The following is a 23,424-nucleotide window of genomic DNA, read 5'->3' as shown; positions in this document are numbered from 1 at the left end:
AGAGAAGGGAAAAAAAAGCAAGAAAAGGAGTGTGTATGTGTGTGTGTGTGTGTGTGTGTGTGTGTGTGCGCGTGTATGTGTGTGGACACTTGCAATAAAGTGATGCAGACAGGATAACAGCCGTGCTCAATAGGGAGTTCAACTCCTGTAGCAGATGGAAGCTAAATGGTAAAGCCTGAATTCACAACTCTCATCTTCCCAACAGGCCTTGTGAGGCTGCAGAGTGAAGCAGGGTGAGTGGAGGGTGGAGGCTGGTGGATGGAGGGAGGGGAGGGTAACACTGAGAGAGATAGGGCCTTCTGAGACTTTAGATAGCAGGTGTTCATTCCAAAAGGTGCACAAAAAATATTTACTGCAGGATGTCCTGTTCAGGAAAACGTTCAGCGGAGCATTTTCAAAGGAAACAGTTGTACTGCAGCATTACTGTGTGACTCTCTGAGTTATTTTTCTCCAAACATTTCACTATAACATTAGGGGGGTTTACATTAACACACAAATTGGGCAAATTGAAATTGCAAATATAAGATACGCCTAATGGAAACATGTCAAGTTTTTAAAAACTCCCATTTAATGCAAAAAAGTTTCTAGGCTGGCATGAGGTGGTATTTCAGGCTATTCAAAGAAGCTATACTGCGCAAAATTGCAATGTAAACATTTTTTTGGGTTTTGGTTTGGGTCACATGATGCTATGGCTATCTACCCAATATGGCTATACTGGCTCCCTCATGATGCAGCAGGAGCTATAAGAGGTGTTATTGCATCACATAACTCTTCAAAAGTTGAGCAGATCATTCAGAAGATTTGAATCAATACCTCCCACACAGAGAGGCTCACCTTTCCATGATCGCTCGCATAACACGTCTACATTGCCTCCGATTGAAAATAACAATGGCTAGTGTGGTGGCTGCTAATGAACTAAAGCTGCTAATGTTTTGAACATCCATCACCATGCTTCTTGGAATGTTATCGCCAGAGAAGTCGCAGAACATCGCTCAGTGAAAACACAGTCATCTCAGTTTTGCGCAAAGCAGTGATGGAAACCCTTCTTGTCTGACTCTCTAGATTTTTTTTTTGTCCATACATTTGACAGTGACAGTCTTAGTCAACAGTAGTATCATCAACAGTATGAAGGACATGAATGAAGGAAATTCATGCCCCGTCCGAATAAGGCAAGGTTATAATACCAAAGAGTACCTGAGAAATGCTGGTTTCATTGAGCAGATGCAATCAGGCAGATACACTTATTTGAAAGGGAAAGGAGAATTGTTCAGTGGGTGTGACTGTAGTCAGGGTAATCTGCCCTGCTGTCATTTTTTGGACTCACAGATTAAGTCTGTATGCCACAAGCACACATTAACTCAAAACACATTTGATCCGAATATCAAATATTTAATTCATATTTTACCCATTTCTACTGTGTACGTGGTTTTTGGCGGTGTTCTGTTCATTTTGTCTCTCTATGTTTTTTTTGTTTTTATTGTAAAGCACTTTGTAACTGTGTTTTAAAAGTTTATTATTATTTTCATTAATATTTTTTCTATTATTATATATGTGCATAATTGTTAGATTTCACAATCAGGGGCAGCAGTATGGCCAGCTTATATAGCACAACAAACACATGTTGCTTGTGGGTTACGCCTGGAATTTACTGCCTACGTAAGCAGCGTACATGGAACCTGTTTTTTTTTTTTTTTTTCTCTCAGCCTGTGTTAACAGGTGAGACCAGCCACACTGCCTGCGTGAGCAGCGCTGCTCAGCTGTGTAATATCTAGAGACTGGAATGGTCGCCGTTTTTCCCCCACAATGCCCGTGGCTTTTAGTAAAAATAGACAGTGAAAATGGTCATTATACCACCTTCCACTACAGTTTCAGTGTCTTCATCTGTCACTGACATGACAAAATACAAAATACATACAATACTGTGTATGTGTCTTACTCAACCTTTCCTGTTTCTGTTTCAAAATAAAAGGTTTTTTGGAGTGAAATATTTGCAGGACTGTGTTTTTGACAATGTTTCTGCATACACTGCGTGGAGTATCTGGCTTCTAATTGTGGCTATACAGCAGTTACAGCAGCAGCAGCTCTGCAGCAGCACTGCAGCAACAATGCTGTCAATGTGAACATTACAGGTGTGCGAGCTGCAGCAGTTTGGTATGGTTACCATCACACACTGCTCACACATGCAGTGTGTGCTTACACTCTATACCAAGTTTTGGATCCTATGGTGTGCTTCCATCAGCTGGGGTTGAGGAACATAAAGACCTGAGCACAAGGTTCCAACGTCAGGAAAAAAAGGATAAAGAACTACTGTAGATCTTACTGCTGTTGGACAGATTCTTGTGTTTCAGCTATATGAGACTGTATTTTTTGCTCTCCAAAGCCAGATGATGACAAAGTGGTGCCAGTTACAGGTCTCTTTATTTACTGGGGGGGGTGTGCCCTCTGGGTGCAGCATTGTGTTTGTCAGCTTGGGAAAGTTATGCTGGAGATGGACAAAAATATATATTTGTCATTGAACAACTATTTGAAGATTAGCAGACATTTCTTTGCATCATTTTGGTGAGTCATTAAAATTAACAAAGATTTATTGCAAAACTGAAAACTGCACAGCTGTGTAGCACAAAATTAACAGAAAAGAAAAAAATCAGTTGGTAATCCCAATTATTTGTATGACAACTAACCGTCTATATAGTTTTTGGGACTGTCTGACCAACTGTGGTAATTTCAGTTGATAAAACTCACAGTTGTCAGATTAACTTCTCCAAACCCTTTTGGCAAAGAAACCGTGACATTAAACATGGGTAGATTTTAGTAGGTTTCAAACATGCAGAAGACGCCTTACCTGATGACCAGCTTTGACCTGCTCCAGAACTTTGTTGTAACAAACCTCCTCCATGTCATGAAGCTGCTGTATCTGAACAGAACACAAAATAAAACATTTTTAAATTAAATGATTACTGCAACATGTCAACTCTAATGTAACTAATGAACTGCAGGCACATATAGCTGAAACCTACAGACTGAGTATTCTCCTGTCCCACTCTGACTTGTCCTCTGCAATGAAACCTCTGCTAGGAATAATGAGAACACTGAAACTTCCTTTTGACTGAACAAAGGTGGTTTTATTATAAAAGAAAGAAAACAGTACCATGTTGTGTATGTTATATGCTAATTACTTATGTGGTTTTTGGTTTGATTTGGTTATTGTGATCATGATTCTATATTAACCAAACAAGTTCTGTGTTGTAGCAGTCATTCCATGAAAATTTGACTTTTGGTTCAAAACAAGGCAAAATAAAACTAAAAACATTAATTAAAATCCACACAATAGCTTGCTTATTTTTAAGAAGAAGATAAAATAATAAAATTGCAATTTGTGTATTTTTAATTGTTTTCTGTTAAACTATAGTTGTGTTTCTCATGTTTGTTCTGAGCATTTCTCACATTCATGTGAAGTAACAAAATAAACCTTATCTAAACATTGCCTTGATGTATTCCAGCACCAGCATAAAACACTGTTAGTATAAGTGGCATCGCAAGAGGAAATTACATTTTAAGAGGAGAAATTCAAATTCTGGTGAGTTTTCATTTTCTTTTAGAAAACTGTTTCATACATTTTCTTTCAAAACCTTTTCTGTCAGACATATTCCCTCCACCCCATCATGCAAGATACATGGCTTTTTCATTTTTCTGCATGCAGTGCAACTGTTTTGTTAGCTTTAACTACAGTGAGAATTTCAGCAATATTACTTGAAATCTTTCCACCTCATTGTGGTTGATATCTGGATAAAACTAGTAAAAAAAATGCGTGAATTTGCAATCTTTTTGTTTTATTGCAGGTCTCAACATGTTCTTCATGCTATAAAATACAAAATTTGACTTGGTTATCGTAGAAAAAACATCTTAGAATCCCAAGGTCCAACCTGAAGAATTACCATGGAACAGTCATGGTTAGATCATTCAATTTACAGTTAAAACTTCAGTTCTGTCTTCTAAAATATAGTTCTTCAGTACAAATTACCCTCTGACAATGGTTACAAATATGTGACCTGCCACCAGAAAACCAGCAACAAGTCGGCCCAGCACAAGTCGTGTAAACAAAGAAAAAACGATTTTTGTTTTTAATAAATGATTTTTCGTTTTTTTTGTAGAATATCAGGTCAAAATAATGAAGAAGCCACTTCATGCTTCAGATAACAGTACTGGGGGCCTTAAAACCATAAACTTTGTATTTGAATTTGGGTTGTTTTAGAGGAAAAGTCGGTTCTTAGTTGGGGGTGTGGTGATTCTGCAGTAAATTAGCATACTGGCTTTCTTTGGCTACTCACCTGCGTTTGCTGTTTGTTTTTTCGGCCAATCAGCTGCACGTTAAAGACGAACCACATGGCTACTTGAGCAGCTGCTCCTGCATTTAAAGTAGGCTCATAACTGTTACTGCTACTCCTGGAAGCTATGTGTGTTTTCATCACTGAATGAAGATGGAGCAGAAAAAACGCATTGCAGAAGAACTAAATCGGGGCTGTTACAGCGCAAATCTTTGGCAGTACTTCTTCAAGAAGCCAGATGCTTCTGGTCATGCCGACACCGATCTCACTTCTGATTCTGAACCCGAACTACAAGATGAAACTGAAGAAGTCGAGAAGAAAGGAGAATTCTCTCCTCGGGACACAGTCGTGTAGCCGCAAACTTTTTCCAGAGCTTACGTACAACATACGGATGGATTCTTTAGCGGCCAAAAGAGAGCGGCAGGACATGAGAATAATTGGACACCTTGAGGGGAACAGGCGTACAGTAGTTACTTCTGAGATGACTACATCCACCAAGAAGCCAGCGATGAAAAGAAAGCACCCCTGAACTTGTTATCTGATCGGAGGCAATGAAATCTGTAGGAATACTTTTCAGTTCCTTATGGGATGAGTTTGCATTAACGTCCATGATATCTATGTTACGTTAGTGTTCAGTCGAAGTCACATACAGGGATTACAAACTATTTTCATGCTAGAAGCTATCTTTTAATTATCCACTGTGAGTTTCACTAATGTCCAAGTTATCTAGCTAGCTAGCTCAGTATTGTCGTTTGAAAATGCAATGTTACGCACATCGAAACTGTGAGCATCTGCTATTAATTTGAATTACACACCAACCTGATAATGTGCTCAAATAATGTGTAAATAACACACCCATGGGTGAATAACACCTTTGGGTGCAAGAATGACACATCCATGGGTACATGATTAAAGTATTGACTGTCCTGTGGGCTTACAGATGTCTACTGACAGCTAGACTGTGAGGGGGTTGAATTAAGTAATTGTGATGCAAATAAGCAGCCTCTGTTACCTGGCTCTCCAGGTAGGTGAGAATCTTTCAGAAACCTTGAGGCTGGATTTCTCACAAAATTAGTTTGAGGAGTGCCTACATTCAAATGGCCACATCTTCTTTAAATATTTTCAGATTTTCATGTCTTAGACAATGTTGGAAAGCTTAGAAACTACACTTCTGTAAATCTGTAAATAACTCAAAATGTCCCTATGGCGACTTGTTCCTGGTTTTTCCATGGCTGGACATATATACTCTATGCATGTATTACCTGAAAGAACTACACTATGTGTATGTAGAAGTGGCATAGATTGGTTAATACATTCAAATTATGTTTGTTTGTTTACCTTGTTAGTGGTTTTGATGCCAACAAAGGTCTGTCCGAGGGGGACCGGTCTGAAGCGACTGTCGAAAAAGAAGAGGCCGATGTAGGGGTTGACATGTAGGAAGGCGGCCACATCCAGATAGTTGGGCAGGGTGGCTGATAGGCCCAGGATCCTGATCATACTCTGTGTGGATTCCACCTGACCATCAGATAATAACACAGTGTCACAGTTAGCAGTGTACCCCCAGGGTTCTAAAAGTTAAATTTAAGACTTTTAAAGACCTTTATGATACCACCTTGAATGAAATTTAATGCCAACTTCAAGGCCATACTGGCAAAGGTGTGAAGGATATAATGCAAAATTGGTGTTGAGTTTTGTCCCTAGGATTAACGATATACTAAATGATTGAATTTAATAAAACATGTCATCAATACTCACATTCATATATGATTTATATAGCTTCATGAGGCGTGTGTCATTAAATTAAAAGAAATACTGATTTCTTGCATTAAGAGTTCCAACCCTTCTCAGTGGCCTCACATAATGCCTTGGTCACATGATGGTCACAACAAAATTCATACTTGAACTGAAACTCAGTAACATGGTAAAAAGGAAGAAATAACAGAAGTATTTTATACACAAAAAAACTGGGTATTTGTCACATTTAGGAATCCCAACCCTTCTCACATAGCGCCTTTTGATCACAAAAGCTCCTCTTTCAACTGAAGCTGACGAAATAAAAAGAGACTATCACAAGAGACTAAGTGAGTATCATAAGAGCTTTATATGTGTCTTTATATACAGTCTATGTACCAGACATAAAAATGGCATATCTGGAGTTGAGCATCTACCCAGTATCATGTAGGCCTAAATAGAATCTGATATGAATGTAATTTTATGTGATGCCCATGTCAATTATCTTTAGCAATACCACTGTGGTGATCCACTACTGATAAAAAAAAGGTATTTTACATTGCTTTATATGACATTTTCAATTACAAATCTAAAATGTAATATAAAATAGATTAAGCTCTGCAGCGTTTCACCCCCCGCACACATTGGACAGAAGATTTTCCAAACTCCAGCCAACTACCACTCAGCTCAGTCTGCTGATACTCTGCTGTAAACTCCTATGGGACACAGATACCCAGGAGGCAACCATTAACACTGTGCTCCCAGCAGACCACCAGCACCTCACACTCTTCTCAACAGAAGATTAATGCACATAAGGCTGTTGGCCCTAATGACATCCTTGGATCTGTGCTCAGGGCCTGTGCTTTAAAACCATTTCCATCATGGTGGTGCCAAAAACTCCACTGCAGCGAGCCCCAACAATATCCGCCTTGCTGACTCACTTGCACCATCATGAAGTCCTTCGAGGGGCTGGTCCTGGCTCATCTTGAAACCTGCCTACAACCCACACTGGACCCTCTCCATTTTGCCTACTGCTAGAACAGGTGTACAGAGGATTTCATGCCGCTACCTTTCGTTCTCTCCCACCTGGATAACAGCAACACACCTCTGTGAGAATGCATTTCACCGACTTAACTTCAGCATTCAAATATCGTCTTTTAAAAAATGCTCACCACCCTAGGTGACCTTGGCTTCAACATATATCTCTGCAACTGGATACTGGATCTCCTAACGAACAGACTCCAACTGATAGGTTAAATAACTACAATCTTTACCTTTAGCTCTGGCTCCCACAGGACTGGGTGCTAGGTCCTGTGCTCCTTTAACTTGTGGAGTGCCTCAGGGGTCAATCCTTGGACCAATTTTATTTTAACTTTTTGTGCTCCCCTTAAGGCACTTAATCAGCCAATTTGATTGTGTGTTTTATCATTAGTATGACACATGACTTTACCTTTCAGTTCAGCCCATCAACCTCTCGCATCTACCTATTCTGCACAAGTGTCTGACCAAGATCAGTGACTGGATGTTGTTTCTTCAATTAAATCACAGTAATAATCAAGTTCTGTTTTTTGTCCGAGATCAGTTCTCTCTTAAGATCATATAAACACCTCAGTTCATGGGTCACAAATACAAGTTCTTTTGTGAAAAGCCTCAGAGTCACTTTTGATTATCAGCTGACATTAGATAAACATGTCCTGCTACTTTCACCTCAGAAATATTGCAAAATACAACTACTGTTATCTTTTCAGAAGGCAGAAACAGTAAGCCATGTTTTTGTGTCCTCCTGTTTACACTACCGTAATGCTCTCTATCTCTGCGTAAGCCATGACACTGTTACATCATTACAGTTAGTCAAAACTCTGCTGCAAGACCTCATATTGCATCACCCCAGCTCAGATGTCACTTAATTGCCTGCACATCAAATTTAGAATTCAAGCCAAGATCCTCCTCTGAATATATGTGAACTACTAATGCTGTATACTCCTGCTAGGCCCCCCAGGTCCTCTGAACAGGGCCTGTTGGATGTACCTGCTCAAGACTGAAAACACCATGCTGTGGAACAGTCTCCCCCCGTGGGTCAGTTCAGCAACCTCTCTTCAGGGCTTTGTGTCACAGATGAAGACCTATCTTTATTAAGTGTTTTAAGTCATGAATTATGTACTCTTTTTGAGCTGTTATTGGTTTGGTCTGTATTGACAGGGTGAAGGTTAAGCTTTTCTAGGGTCCACATCTCCGAACACCTCTCTTGGACCCTCAAAATTTCTACTCTGGTCTAGAAGACAAACCAGTCTCTTCTACTCAAGGACACTGAAGAAAGTCCGAAATTTAGAACACAGAAGCACTTTGTACAACGTGAGCAGCTGTCTTTAGGGTCCATGACATTGACTTATGAGGCAAAGTAAATGATCTTGCGCATACACTGTATGTATTTTGTCTTTGAAACCTGAAGAAAATTCAATATGTTGTGTATCAATGTGGGTGAGAGGAGAGAAAAGGGAATGGGGGTGGGATGGGGGGTGGCCCTATCTATGAGCCTCATGCTGGATGTGACAGGGAAGATTGGTAAGGCCTTTAATGTGATGCAGTACCTGTCAAACCATCCCATCAAGATAAGACCTAACCAATCCCTGCCAGCGGTCTGGGCCTGTACTGCACATTCACACCACTGCTGCTGAACCTCCATACTGCAGATGTGCATCGTGTTCACCTACAGAGTGTCAAACAGTCTGGAAGGTTTTGTTTTTTTTCTTTCACTTTATGCAACTCTGAGTTTGACTGCTCCTCTCTACAAGAGATGAAGAGTCCATGTTTCACTTAAGTTTGTGGCATCATTAAATTTTATAGCAACATAAGGTAATTGAGATTAACAGCTAAATTTACAATCATCCCAATGGGTAATGAGCTGAATAAAGGTAGGTTACAATATTAAAATTAGACACTATTCTAGTGTACCAGACTTGTACTACTCGTGTACTGCATATTATCAGACATATTGTACTACATATGTTTAGAGTTAGAGTATACCCCTAGTTTATAGTTTAGCTTCTACTTAAAGATTCAGCTAATATTTTAATGTACTACTTGTCTTACTATTTAAGTGTCCTTATGTGGTGTACTTTATGAGCGATGAGACATGGCTGCTGTATCAACATAATTTCCCATGGTATAAACAAAGCACTGTTTCTCTGTCTATCTTCTGTCTATTATATTATGGATATCCCATCAATAACTTTTCACTGTTTTTGCTAAAAAGGCACTATACCTATTGTTACACAGTGAGGATATAATTGTTCACTAGTCCTGAAGAATATGACTCAGCCTGTTGAATCAGTCTGAGAAAATACCCCTGATGATGTTCCTATGGATCCCTGGAGACTACAAATTTATAACACAAAGCCTGTTACAAAAACAGTTTGAAAGAATGTATAAATCTCAGGTACTTAGCTGGATAATTTCCATTTTATACCACTTCTACTTCACAGTTAGCAATACATTTTTACTTTTAATTTATCAAAATGTATTTGATAGCTACACTTACTTCTTATTTACCACATGAAGAATTTAAAAATATGTCGGTCAGCTGATATTATCGGCCGATATTGGCCCATCACAGATATATCTGTATCAGCTTATATGTTGTTCGATATGCACAATATGAAAAATTTATTTTTAACAGAACATGATGCAGAAAAAGATGCTCACAGTAATTTAGAATGAGAATATTCCAAATGAAGTGTACTGTTTCATTGCAGTGATATCATTTTTGACAATAATAGTTTTTTGTCAAAGTATAAAATATCCTGCCTTCATTACATTATCTTTGTAACAAGTAGTGGATAACCATGTCTCAGGGATATCTGCATTGCATAATTGCATATAAACATAATATCTGCTGATATATCAATATTAAAATGTTTTACTCCCCAATATTGGTATCGGTACCAGCCCAAATGATCATAATCAAATAACTCCAGTATCGGTTGGATTCTAAAAAAAAAAAATGATATTCTGAAATTAGCTCCACCTCCGCCAAGTAAACATCAAAATGCTGCCTACATGTTAATTCATCAGTAATAATAATCCAATAATACTACATATAATAACATAACACTGACTGTCAATTGTGCCTACAACCCATATTTTTGATTATTTGAACAAAACAACTGCCAACACCAAGCAACAACCTCCAGTGCTAAAATAAAATTAGGCCAATGCAGAGGTTCCAAAAGCTGCAGTTTCACCCATGGCCACTTGGGGCTAGCTCCAAGAGCGAGTCAATCCCCATAGACCCCAGTTTTTCCAGTAAGAACGGTTTTAACCTTTTTTTTTTCTTTTGCTAGCAAAAATTAGCATCAGCATTATCATAGTTAACCATAGCTGTGAATGCACCATGTTAACCAAGTTAGCAACTAACGTCCACCCATTTGTCACATCTGGCTCCAAAAATCTGAAATGGCTATAAGCAAGATGCCAAACTGGGGGCTTCAAAACACGAGTCAACAAATGAATGGGTGATGTTTCGATGGCTACATCCATCATTTTATACAATATATAGCTAATATAAAGCAGGAGAGCTGGTGAATTAATTCACTGTTTACGTAAAAATATGACTAGTGTTGCTTAAAGGCATATCTAGGGGCTTAGGAGTGGTCCACTAACAGTCATCAACAACCCTGTAAACACTGCATATTATAGTCATTTTGTGGGCATTAAAGATCACAGTCGAGCACCCAGCTATAAAAGGCATGCCTTATGTAAGCTTAGGTGCAAAACTGCTTTTAAAATACCAAATAACGAAGAAACCCGACAACACAGCAACATTAAAGGCCTTTGTAATAAAGGTTAGAGGGACTTTATCTTGAATGCAGTGTGTAATTGGTAGCAGCACACCCGGCCAAGAAAATGTAGTCCAAACCAAAGCTCTTCCAAGTAAAACATCAAAGTCAGAACTGGCTTGGTTCTAAAACATTTGCATAAAAAGGGGGACAAATATCATTCAGTTTACAGGGATTTCCATATTAATGTGTCTGAAGACGTGAACTTAAGCACCTAGCGCATCAGAAGCAGCCGCCGTAATTCCTTCAGCACAATCAATTATAGCAGTCTGTCAGGTGTGGCAATAATGGGAGAGAGAGAGAGATGGAGGAGGTGGGGGAAGGGTCTGCCAGGCATGCTGCTGGCATCCAGCTTCTGTGGTTGGAGGGTGGACTATGAGCTGTTTACAAATTCTCAAACAAAGACAAACAGAAACATGCTGCTACTGTGCCAGTCACATTTAGATATAATTAGGAGCAGAAATAATAGTCCTACATGTTCGACTCAAGTAAAATGACAATATCCTCTGCAGCAGAAATAACAATATTTTCAGGTTTAAATTTGCTGTATTACTTATCTATTTCTTGTACAAGCTTGTTATTGTTTAAATTAAAAAAAAGAAAAGCAATTTAGTGTTCCATTTTCCCCATCTCTGCTTTCACAGTGGAAGCTAACATGTTCAGGATGTTGGCAGTGCTCATTAGAGTAAAAGGCTAATGATTTTCTAAATGTATCTTCTTGTCACCATCCCATGCGGCAGAACCATCAATGAATGTATCTACTAACAAGTATTGTGTGTGTATCCAAATCCTGATTTTTCTTCTTCCTCTTTACTATAGAGCTCCACTGCTGTACAAAAACTACTAAAAAGACCAAGATCAAATGCCACACTGTTATGCTGGCTTACATGTTCTTTCATTACAGGAATGTCAATGGTTAACCTTTCATCACTTAACCATTGAGAATATTTTTGACCAATTAAGTTGGTCTGTAGTAGGCGTTCTCAAAGTCCAGACAGCGAGTCAATCCGGACCCAGCCCACTCGTATTAGAAAAGCAATAATACTATGTAATTAAGTGAACATTTGCTACTGTGAAAAAAAACCCTGAGAAGTTTTATATCTATTGACAAATACTACTTGGAGATCTGGCCTGAGATTAAGCCTTTATATAATTGTTTCCCTGTTTGACATTGTTGTCATGGCAACGTTGACAGTTAGTGAGTGTATGACGTTTAAGTCATCACATGTCAGAGTTTGCTGGATAACAGGCATGTTCAAATTTAGCAAGTTAGTTAACAGCTAACGGGCAATCGCTTTCTGTCCTGTGGTTATTAGAAAGCAAGACTTTGGCATCTTCTGTCAGTCTACATAAGAATGTAGAGGATGGTGAGGATGTTACTATCCAAATGTGCAAAGTCAATTTACCGATCTTTCCGGACCTTTGACCTTGAATAGAAAGTAACACCACCCTGTCCTAACATTGTTATTGTGGAAAAAGTGTATTAAAGTGTGCATTGTTACATATGTTATGACTGTAAGCGACGTTAACACTGTGGACAGCATGGCTAGTGGTGCTTCTAGAGTTAACAATGCTAAATTTTTCTTTAGTATTTGTTTCTCTTTATCTTTTTTATATTACATGTACCACTTACAATTCTATTCCTTCTTTCTTTCCATCCTTCCTTACTACTTTCTTTGGTTTCTTTACTCTTCTATTCTTTCCTTTACTATTTTCTGTTTCTATCTTTTCGTCTTGCCCCCTCCCGTTTCATGCTCCTGTACCTCCCCCATCCTTCCTTCCCTTTCTGTTCATCATCCATTTTTCTGTCTCTCTATCCTTGAATCTCCTTCTTGCCTGCCCACAGTTCATTCTCCTTCAGCTGCTGTTTACAACTTTGCGAGCAATAACTTTCTGCTCTCAGCAACCACACACAATTTCCCAAGAAAATGTAGTCTCTAATCTGTATCTCTAACAGCACTGAATCTATAATACTATTTTTGCTGCTAGAACAACCATTATTGCATACACACTACATTTTGAAGTTCAATCTCATCTCATATTATTCTTTTCAGTTGACTATTTGTCTTTAATTACCTTTTGTTTCTTCAATACATCAAAGTTAATTTCACACATGCAACATTATTGGTCCAACTTCAACAACTCATGATAAAAAAAAGGTTTTATAATCTTTATAGAAAAACAGAATCATATGGTAAATATTCTCTTGTAGTTCAGAGAATGCATTTCACTGTGTGTTACCAGTATTTAGACACTAAGTTGTCGGTCACCTTTTGTGAATAAAAAGGATCAAACTTTAAAAATGTATTTTTTAAGCAGTGCAGGGGATATCATTATTCAGTGAGCCAACCCTTCTCAACATGTTGCTCCCTCTCACACCTCTGCAGTGTGTTTGCTGTCATCACCCATCGGTGCCAAAGATCAAGGCTACAGCAAAAGTAAAAGCATTCATTGAAAAAAAAGCTTAGAGGAAGACAGTTTACTTCTTATTTTGTCAGAGCTTCCAAACACAGACAGACAACTTGGACATACCCTTAAATAGTATAAAGAAAAACAATAGCTGCAGACAAGTGGAGCTGATGGTCTGAATACTTTGACAGGTGGTGCATAACTGATAAGCACCACGAGGAATAAACATTGACAAAGAGTTGTTCAGTTTTTCACACATATTGAGGATAAAGTTTCTCCTTGTTTCCCCCGTAAAGAGCCAACTCATTCCAGAGGGAGCCATGAAGGGAGCTTTTTCTATCGCCTTATTTATTGCTGGCACAACTCATCTTTTTAGTTTCAAAGACAACAATAGCTTACAGTGTAAGAAATCAATCATTTAAAGGGCAATGCACAAAGTAAATTTAGTAGTCCTGGGGAGTGTTACTCAGCCTGTGTAAACAGTTGTAAAATGTCTTCTATGGCTTTGGAGGAGCTTCATCAAGCCTGAAATAACTTGATAATTATTATTATTTTCTCAGAAATTTGTGCCCAAAAGTCTGTTATATAACTGGGAGTGTGGAGTTTAGAAGAAGGCTTTTACCAGACAGGGAGAGTCTACCAAGAGAAGCTGCAGAGATACATTATGGAAAATATAAGCTCCTGTGTTTTCATTTTCCCCAAGCTTAATACTTAAAATGCTGTACCTGATTCTTTTAAATCTCTTCTTTGAATTCACTTTTTTTTCTATTTGGTCTTATGTTAACCGATGGTATTTATTGTTACTTTTACCTTGTTCTATACTGTATCTTGTACATACAGCTTTGTTAATCAATGCAACTCGATGGAAAGTCTAAGTGATACATTCTTCCTGAACATGGGATTTACTGGTTTTTAATCTACCAGTAAAGAACTCATCGTACACCAGCTTAAGAAACTGTGTGCCATGCTACACAAGGATTGCAATGATGCCTCTTTTTGATAAAATTGCAGAAAAATAGATGGCCATACCTAAAGTAGGGTATTAAAGGTGTGTGTATGAGGTGAGTGAATTAAACAAACTGGAGCCAAACTCCTCATCCCCACTACTTTCAAGCACCCTTAGGATGCACAAGCAGAACAGGAAATTTTTTTTCATCAGCATATGGCCAAGGCACAACTAATAATAACACTGCTCCTAATGCACAAGTTTTACTTTTTAGTTTCATAGCACAGGACTGCTTTACAGTTGTAGGCCTGTTGAGACCTCTTGAAAAACTATTTCTTCAGTGTTTCTACTATGTAGCAGACAAGTGTTTGAAATGTTCCTTATTTATATAATGAAAATAGTTACCTAAAGTTGCCTCTGTACCAAACTACCAAACTGTGACTCTTAAATTGTAAATGGACTCTGACTTATGTGTACCCTAGCATATCCTTGTTAAAAAAAAATCAATATGTATGGAAATAACAACAATATGTTACAATGTAACAATACAATGTATTAATGTGATGCTAGAAGGTTCCATGAAAAAAAAAAATGCTGTATTACATGTTTGACCTTGAAAACATTGTACACAATTAACAACAGCATCACCCCTAATAGTGTATTACAGGGCTTGAGCCCTGCCATAATATTCCTTAATAGCCACATTTCAGTCAGTAAGTTGATTCTGCCTTATATAGAGGCACAAGCTGCAGTCATTCAGGAATTATCCGCTATCAAACCATGGAGTTTGTGAGCCCCTAACCCTATACCCCTAGCTGCAGTATCAGCTGTGCCTGCTCTGAAGCCCTTGAGTTTATTGACATGCTGATGGTTCAGTCCAATCCTACAGCTGTGTTCTAAGCACTGCCCACATGTGCAGCCTGCTGGCAAACAGACAGACGGTGGAGAAGCTTCAAACTTGTGCACTGCAGTACAACCTCTAAAGGTGTTAAGGTGTACAAAGCACCCAGTCAGCCCTTCTTCAGTAATATCAGCTAAACCTGCAGATAAATGGGCTGTGAACCGAGTAAACAGTGGTCACATGTACGGACCAGTTTTCAATTACCTTGCAGTTAACCCCGCCAAAGAGGTCTCCGTTGCTGCAGAGCACAGCAGCTCATCCCTCTGTCTCCCTCTGCCTCCTCACTCTGCTCTCAGGCCTTTAGCGTACAGCTCCTAGCCATGGATTCTAAACATTTATCATAGTGATGAGTGCTTACGTTGGGCCATCACATTCCAATCACTATCATGTGGGATTTTCCCACAAAAGTTTTATTTTATTTTATCACATCTGTAAATCCAAAGTCATGAAATAAACATAGCTTTTTCAGTGATTTCGGCATCATACAGCAACAGCAAAACCACCTTTCACAGCAGCACGATATGCTTCTGGGCAGCATGAGTTTACCCAGCCAGATGGAACCTTTTGTGGTGTTATGACACACCTCCAGTTGGCCAGATGGCACCTGGTGTGGCAGTATGCAGCCCGTTCTCATTCCGAAGTCGTCAAATATGGCTGCTTTGACAGTGCTTTTGGCACAAAATGCCGATGTCAAAAGCCATCTTTCGCATCCGCATGATACATCTCTCGACGGCATCAGGTGAGAACATGGCCGGACAGAACCCATTGGGGTGTTATAATACGCTGGCGGACAGCTGGGCAGCACCTGCTAAGTCTGAACAAGTGGATAGGTGGTGTCACTTGAAAATGAGGGCGGTCGGGACTTTTTGTGTGCACACAGGTAGGCAGGCAGGACAGCATCAGGTTGAAATGCTGCCAGTAAGGACATAATATAAGGAGCACAAGGGTGCTTATTGGGGGCCGGAAGATGTGGTGGATTGACGAAACAACCCTGGACTTTTATGAGGGAGTCCGCTGTTCTCTTCCCATCTGAATCTGATTTTTCATCACCTTACCATGTGTTTCCTTCCCCTAATCCTAACCACTCGTGCCACCATGTGTATTTGTTGACATCACAGTAACGCCATCCCAAGTGTCAACAGCAGATGCAGAAGTATACTTGAAGCATAATAAGCAGCAACATGTGATGACTTGCAGTAGGATACAAGAATGGACTGCGTCAGTACATAACCAAGCAGACAGCAGCTGTTGCAACTGTATGATACACCACTGGACGGCATCAGGTTGAAACACTGCCGGCAACAATGTCATATAAGGCATTGTAAGTCCCTTTAAGTCGGGCAGGAGGGGTGGTGAATTGTTGTTCACTTCCCAAATGAATGTAGAGCCAAAACGTGATGTTTTTTTCTCTAAATGAGTGTTGATGTATGGCTGTTGTGGTGTCCCAGAATGTCAACAACAGACAAAGGAGGATATGAAGCTCGCAATATGTAGAAATGGCAGTCAATTGGCAAAGTGGCAGTATACAACAACTTGGAATAAGAACCTAATGGGTGTTGGTTTGGGCATTATCACGTTATTACGGTATACCAAGGTATTTAGAAATCCTAAATTTACCTTTTTCAATGCTATCATAAATACAGGTGCTCCTCTTTCTATTAATATCACTGTATGTTGTGCACAGCATGCACCAACAGAGCTCAGCCTCCAATCTCTACTGGTAGAACAGGCAGCCGAGTTGAAAGACAACGAGATACATAGTGATGGAGGGAGAAGTTACAGGACTGTAAACAGCCGGTGGCCAGCAGGCAGAGAGAGACTGTGGGTAATAACAGCAATTTCTTTCAATCTGGTATTTTGACCAAACCGTAGCTTGTGATTGTTGGAACAGTGGACTTACTAACTAGATTTCTAGCAAGAGTAACCAAGATGGTTTGGGTTTTATTTTGTTTCTGTCGAGTTTGAATGAAGTGTATTTTTTAACGAGTTAACGAGACAATTATGCCTCATCTGTCTTTTACGAGAGAAAGTTGAATTCAAAGGGTGCGCAGCTGTGTTTCTCTGTTTATAATGTTACTTCTCTTTTCATTATGAGGGTTTCTATTGTTTATTTATTTGTCGGAAAAAGTGAAAGTAAGTAGCGCACTACTTACTGGGGTTGGGGGGGGGGTGTTAGAGGTGCGCACTTAAACCATCATGCACCATATACCTTGCTGAAAGGAAGGTATGAAGGTATGAAATATCAACTATCATGAACTAAGAGTTGCTATAAATAACCATAATTGTACATCAGAGAGTCAAGCATATATGCATATGGTTGCATATGGTTGCATATGGTTGCTCTTGCCAATTGCCAATGTGAGTGACGTCCTGCGACCTCATCTTTACTGTTGTTTTAAGGCTGTTTTATGAGTGGTGAAGCAAAACTGCTTGGTATATATATAGATAATAGAGTGCATATTTATGTGTTTTTGCATACACATAATTTTAGTCTTGACCTTATGGAGACACAGACTGCACAAATGTTTGGAGTGTGTCATTCTGTGCAATTCACAGAGCAATGTGCCAGGATGAGTCTCGGCTGGTCTGTGCAACCAAATATATATATATATATATATATATATATATATATATGTATTTGTATCTGTCTATCTGTGTCTGTCTATCAGTCTGTCTCTCAAAAATATATTTCTTCTGTATTCTCCATTTTTGAGTTTCTTTCCACAGAAAGACACATGGCAGCAGCTCAAAGATTATGCAACACTAAGGCTCATTCTCTTTATTTGCCCGTCTGAATTCACATAATCACTGCAATAACTAAACTGTCCTGTCTGATTCCTGCACAGACACCTGTCAGTCATCATCAGGGGAAATCAGCTTCACAGAGAGAGTACTGATTATTTTTTCCTGCCGCAGCGTGGTGCCAAGAGGGCAGGACTCCTGCTGTCTATGATATGTCATTTGAAAAAGAGTGCTGCTGTTACTTTACTGGTAAACTAAGAACTCACATATGAAAAAAAACAACAACTTGGCAATACTGACCAACTTACAGGAAGACTTTGCTCTTAATTGTGGCTGTATTGCTATTTGTTGAGTACCCGAGCACAGACATGCACTTGCAATCGTGCACATGCAGCTCCTTGTGTTTTGTTTTGAGGATTAAGTACCTTTTCTACAGTGGCAAGTTTACATACGTTACTCAACAATGACTTTAAAATAAAAGTATGTTTTGCAGGATGTTTCCTCTTCATCTTTACTAGTGAGCAGTAAGCTGCTTTAAAAAAAATTATATACTAACTAATAATAACGATAGAACAGAACCATCTTCGTGCACAGTGCCAGATCCGGAGAAAGCGGGAAGGGAGAACTAGTGCATGCAGCTTTGGTGGTTAGGTCAGAGGCCGGATCCAGAATTTTTCAATTAAGGAAAAAAAAGAAAAGGAAATGTGCTTGCGGCCCTGTTTTTCTATTCTTGTTTACTTTTTATGTGGAAAAACTGTAGTAAACTAAATATTAATCATAGCAGAATATCTTTTACATACTTTAAAATGTGACTGTAAGGGGAATTTAACAAATTGCTCACTCCCTCCTGCCTCCTTAAACTCTCCCTCCCTCCCACACGTGCACGCATGCACACACGCACGCACGCACACACACGCACGCACACACACACACACACACACGCACGCACACACACACACACACACACACACACACACACACACACACACACGCGCACACACACACACACACACACACACACACACACACACACACACCTCTCGTTCAGCTCTGACTCCCTTGTCTCTTCTCTCCCTTTGTGTCTCATTTCCCAGCCTTCAGTGGAGTGTTTAAAGGAGAGCTATGGGGATACTTGGTGAATAATGCCTGTACAGTAAATGCAATGGGGAGATGATGATGAGAAGAACAGTGGGGTCCATGAGCCTCTTTTTCTCTGTCTGCTTGTTATGCATGAAATGTTATTTATTACACTAAAAGTGAATAAAAAAGTGCGACTTGGCAGAAACACACTAGATGGGAAGGAGAAGCATTTTCAGCGCATTAGTAGTGAAAAGTATTTATCCCTATGAAACCTGGGTTGACATCAGTTTTCTCAATTTAGAGGCCTTTCACAATCATTTAAACCTTTGAAATGAGGCAAATTGGTTTGATTTCTTTTGAAAAACATTGGAAAAGGAAAACAGCAACTCAGCATAAAATGTTCTTTTAAAATAATAGTAAAAGGTGACAGGAAAATGAGCTAAAAAGAGAGAGAAAGGGAATCATTATAAAATGATCAAATGGAAAAATAGCAAGAAAATCATATTTATAATGATTATAAGTATATATCTAAAAGTAGGTTACAGAAAAGATAATTATTTTGTAACTTATATACATATTTTTTTATTTTAGCACTTTTTCATCTCATTTCCCTTTTTTGTTGTTTTACTTTTCTTTTTGTAGTGTTTTTTTAATTTTTGTTTTTTTACTAATTTCTTGATTTTCTGCTATTTTTTGGGGTCCTTTATTGTTGTGTTGCTTGCTGTCTTCTTTTCATATTTTCAAAAGAAAACATTTTGCTATGGTTTGAAAGGGTTAAATGCAATACTTCCTGAGTTCTTATTGAAATGTATCTATATTACAGATAATTGAAAGCAGCAGCACAGTAGGTAGCAAAACTGAGCATTTAATTTTATACTTAACATCAGGGGCTTTTTAAGTCCGACACTCAGATTTGAGGATGGCTTAGGAGAGCCGTGGAAGGTGCTAATGATAATTTCAACTTAAAAGCTCTTTGTAACTTTATTTATATCGCATATATAAGTTACAGTTATCATATTCATTTAAATGCAGCAGCATACGGGACCTCAGAGGATTGCCACACGCCAGCCCATCGAAATTTGGCAGATGTATGACCAAGACTTTTATTTACTGTGAGAGGTTTTGGAGCAACTGGACCACAATGAACAGTTGTGTATTACTATCAAAAGTGTGTGTAAGCAGTCAGAATAAAGAGAGGCATTGTTTGTGAGTGGACTGAAAACTCAGGGTGGAAGCGAGGCCTGGAACAGAGATGATTTTCTCGCATTTATTCACTATGTGAGATAAAGATATCTTAAATCTTAATCTGAATCTTAAAATATTGTGTATCAAGTGAGTGTGCAATTTAATTTGACAGAGTTATGACTCAGAGGAGTGTGTTTTTTAATTCTAACTGAAGCACCAGGAGTTTTAAAGTACCTTAACCGCCACCATAAGCTGTGTCACAGGTCCTGCTGTTGCAGCAACTGCTGACATGTTGGTGAACAGGCCGAACCAGAGGTCCAAATTACACTAACTTACCATTGTTATTAAAACAGCAGCATGCAGCTGTCCTGTTTCTCCTCACACTGTACCTGTCTCGTGTTTCTCCCCCACACTCCTCCTTCACGTCTCTCACACAGGCGCCTCACAGTTTGAATACCTCAGAGTTCTTGTAAATCTGCTTGTGTTAACATTAAACACTGCTGTGTTTTTGACAGTTGACTTGTTTTGCTGAATAAATAAAAACTGTGCCATGGAAGATATTCTTTTGGTATCAGTACACCAGTATCCCCAAACTTCAAACAGTGCCCAGCAGCGAGTCCAAGTGACACAGCCCACCTCTGTGATAAAGAGCTGGGGAGAAATGATGTCAATTTACCCAAGACATTCAAAGCCACCGGGATTCAATGCTGTATGCTCATTCGGTTCCTTTAAATTAACATGTTGGAGGTTCACGGATATGCAAGCTGTATCTCATTTTTCTTCTTTGTACACAAACCAAAATGTATAAACCACGAGTCTTCTGAAATTTTCAGGCTAAGGACCCGTTTGCTCAAAAAGAGACGGAGTCCCTTCTCCTTTGTGCTTGCCATTAGCTGCAGCAGTTGTAGCATGACTAGCTACATTACATCTATTTGGCCAATATGTTTTAATAGTGCATAAATATAAGCTAACTTGCTCAACTTGCTGGTATGGACAGGTGCCACACGGTGATTTAGTGCGAGTTAGCTCACATGATTGAACAAGGATTCGTGGGTAACAGTTGGTCTATTATTTGTGTAAATTACTAGAACCTTTTACACTGCCTGTTCAAGGCGGGAATATCAGGCTGTTATGCTGACTCAATGCCCTGCTCACATTCACCTCTGAGCTGAGAACAGAGGTAGGAACAGCCCTGAAACAAGGTCTGTGTGAAAGACATGACCATGGATGACACAAGTGTGACGTTTTAATAACATCTTTGTGCATGCAACCCACCGCGAGAGACTTAAAAAAGCAGCTGTTAGCATAGCAGTTAATTCAAAGAAGAACAGTGGCCTTTAATAATAGATAGGACTTATATAGCATTTTTCTAAGTATTCAAAGACGCTTTACATGAAATGTAAATGTCCACAAACTGTAAAAACAATGACATTTAGTGCTCCTTACCCTCTGAGCAAAGGATGAGATCAGCTGTCATATAACACAGATGGTAAATGATTGTGATTGACACGTTAATGAGATTGTTATTGTTTAGAAAGTGCTGCCGACACATATTTTTTTGTCATGCTAGAGGCAGACGCTCGTTTGTCACCCTGCCTGTCATGTGTCCTTTGATTGCGGGATGCTGGGTTGCAGTGTATACTCACACTGGAGTGGAATGATGCTGCTGTGGTGCTGCCATATAGCACCATCTCTGTGTAAAAGCTGCTGTGATTTCATTTTATGAATAGGTTGATCTATCTTTGCTAACAATATTCTGAATATGTGTCAATGTGTATTTTAATTAGGGTTGTCAAAAGATTAAAAACATTTATCTAATTAATTACATGCCCTATGATTAATTAACACGGGCGTCACTGCTCCATGCTTTGCGTTGAGGTGATATTTCAGGCTAGAAGTACTCCAACGGTACTAAACTCATGTTGCAAACCCACTGTGGCCTTTAATGATGCTGCTGGTCAAAGCGCAACACAGAACACGATTAATCAGCGTTAAAATTTTTAAACTTTTTTCTTTTTTTTCTGTGATTAATTAGTCGAAATTAATGCATTATTTTAACAGCCCTAATTTCAATTCTTGGGGAAAAAACAACTGCAGCAACTCTGAGGACCCCTTAAGTGTCCTGGACCCCCTATTGAATACCAACGCTATAAACAACAATGAACAAATGACTTGAATGTTCTAATCATTGTCAACACAAAGATCCAAGTGTAACTGACAACTGCACTGTGCAGAAGGAAGACCAGACTGAAGAATGAAAAGAAAGTCCTCGTCCTGGATCTTTTTTTTTCAATATCCACACGTTTGTGTTATATTGATACTTTTTGGATACGTAAGAGTTGAAGTCTACCATATTTGGAGCTCCTTCTCCCTCTCCCTCCCACAAAACAGATTGCAAAAATATTGTCAGATCAATTTGCCAGCGTGACAATGATTAAAGACAATCTTTACGCATTGAATCCTTTTAAATTATGTATGTTAAATTGCATGCGTTTAACTGCTGCAGTTGTATCGAGTATGCATCACGTGTCTTCCTGTCTTTAGAGAAAATTTAAAGGAATGTTTGCAGTCTAAACTGACAATTACACACTAATTCAGACCATAACAAGAGAGGACAGAGGGAGATGAGGGGAGGAACATACAGAGACATTCAGAGGCAGAGAGGGACTTGGACCAACCTGTCTGATGGTCCTGGCCACCAAGCTCTCCAGCACTGGTCCTCGGTCTTCATGCAGGAGGTGAACTTCATCCAGGATCAGGAGACGCACGATCTGAGAGAGAGCCACGTCTCCAACACTCTTCCTGGTCACAACATCCCACTTCTCTGGAGTCGTCACCAACATCTGGAAACAAGCATTGATCGAATTTATTTTTGTGTCATGCACACAATGTGCCCAGCCCTCATGGGTTTGTAAGACACCAAAATTACAGCTGCAGCAGTCAAATAATTATTTACATTTCTTTTCATTAAGAAGATTACAAGTTATTTTACAGCTTGGTCTTTAACAAAATACTCTGTCTTCTTTCCCAAACTTGACCAAGGATATCAAGCAAGGAGCAAGGAAATTTCCCAAGTTTGAGCAAAGAAATTTGCAAGAAAAAAAGATGAGTATGAAGGCCTTTCCCTTCATGTGCCTGTCCGAAGGACAAAGGAAGGGCAGAGTGCTGCAGCATGGACTCTGATGACAACTGCTCACAGCATTTCTGTGCTGCTTGAAAAGTCTGTATCTGTACACAACATTCTTCACAAACTACCTTGCCTGTTACATC

At 39.2% G+C, this 23,424-nt stretch overlaps 1 protein-coding gene across 1 annotated transcript in view; it reads right to left on the bottom strand.

Moving 5' to 3' along the window:
- ascc3 (activating signal cointegrator 1 complex subunit 3) overlaps positions 1 to 23,424 on the bottom strand; it is a 203,964-nt gene that overhangs the window by 84,135 nt on the left and 96,405 nt on the right. Inside the window, exons 11-13 of the mRNA XM_042490728.2 lie at positions 22,833 to 22,997; positions 5,664 to 5,840; positions 2,843 to 2,914 (exon numbers count right to left, since the gene is read on the bottom strand). Coding sequence (XP_042346662.2) covers positions 2,843 to 2,914; positions 5,664 to 5,840; positions 22,833 to 22,997 — 414 coding nt within the window. The remainder of the gene's footprint in view (positions 1 to 2,842; positions 2,915 to 5,663; positions 5,841 to 22,832; positions 22,998 to 23,424) is intronic.

Source organism: Plectropomus leopardus, chromosome 11 (assembly GCF_026936395.1).
Source record: "Plectropomus leopardus strain MGB_pleo_1.0 chromosome 11, ASM2693639v1, whole genome shotgun sequence".
NCBI classification, from domain to species: Eukaryota; Metazoa; Chordata; class Actinopteri; order Perciformes; family Serranidae; genus Plectropomus; species Plectropomus leopardus.
The sequence above is the reverse complement of the archived record's forward strand: the minus strand, read 5'-3'. Positions and strand labels throughout refer to the sequence as shown.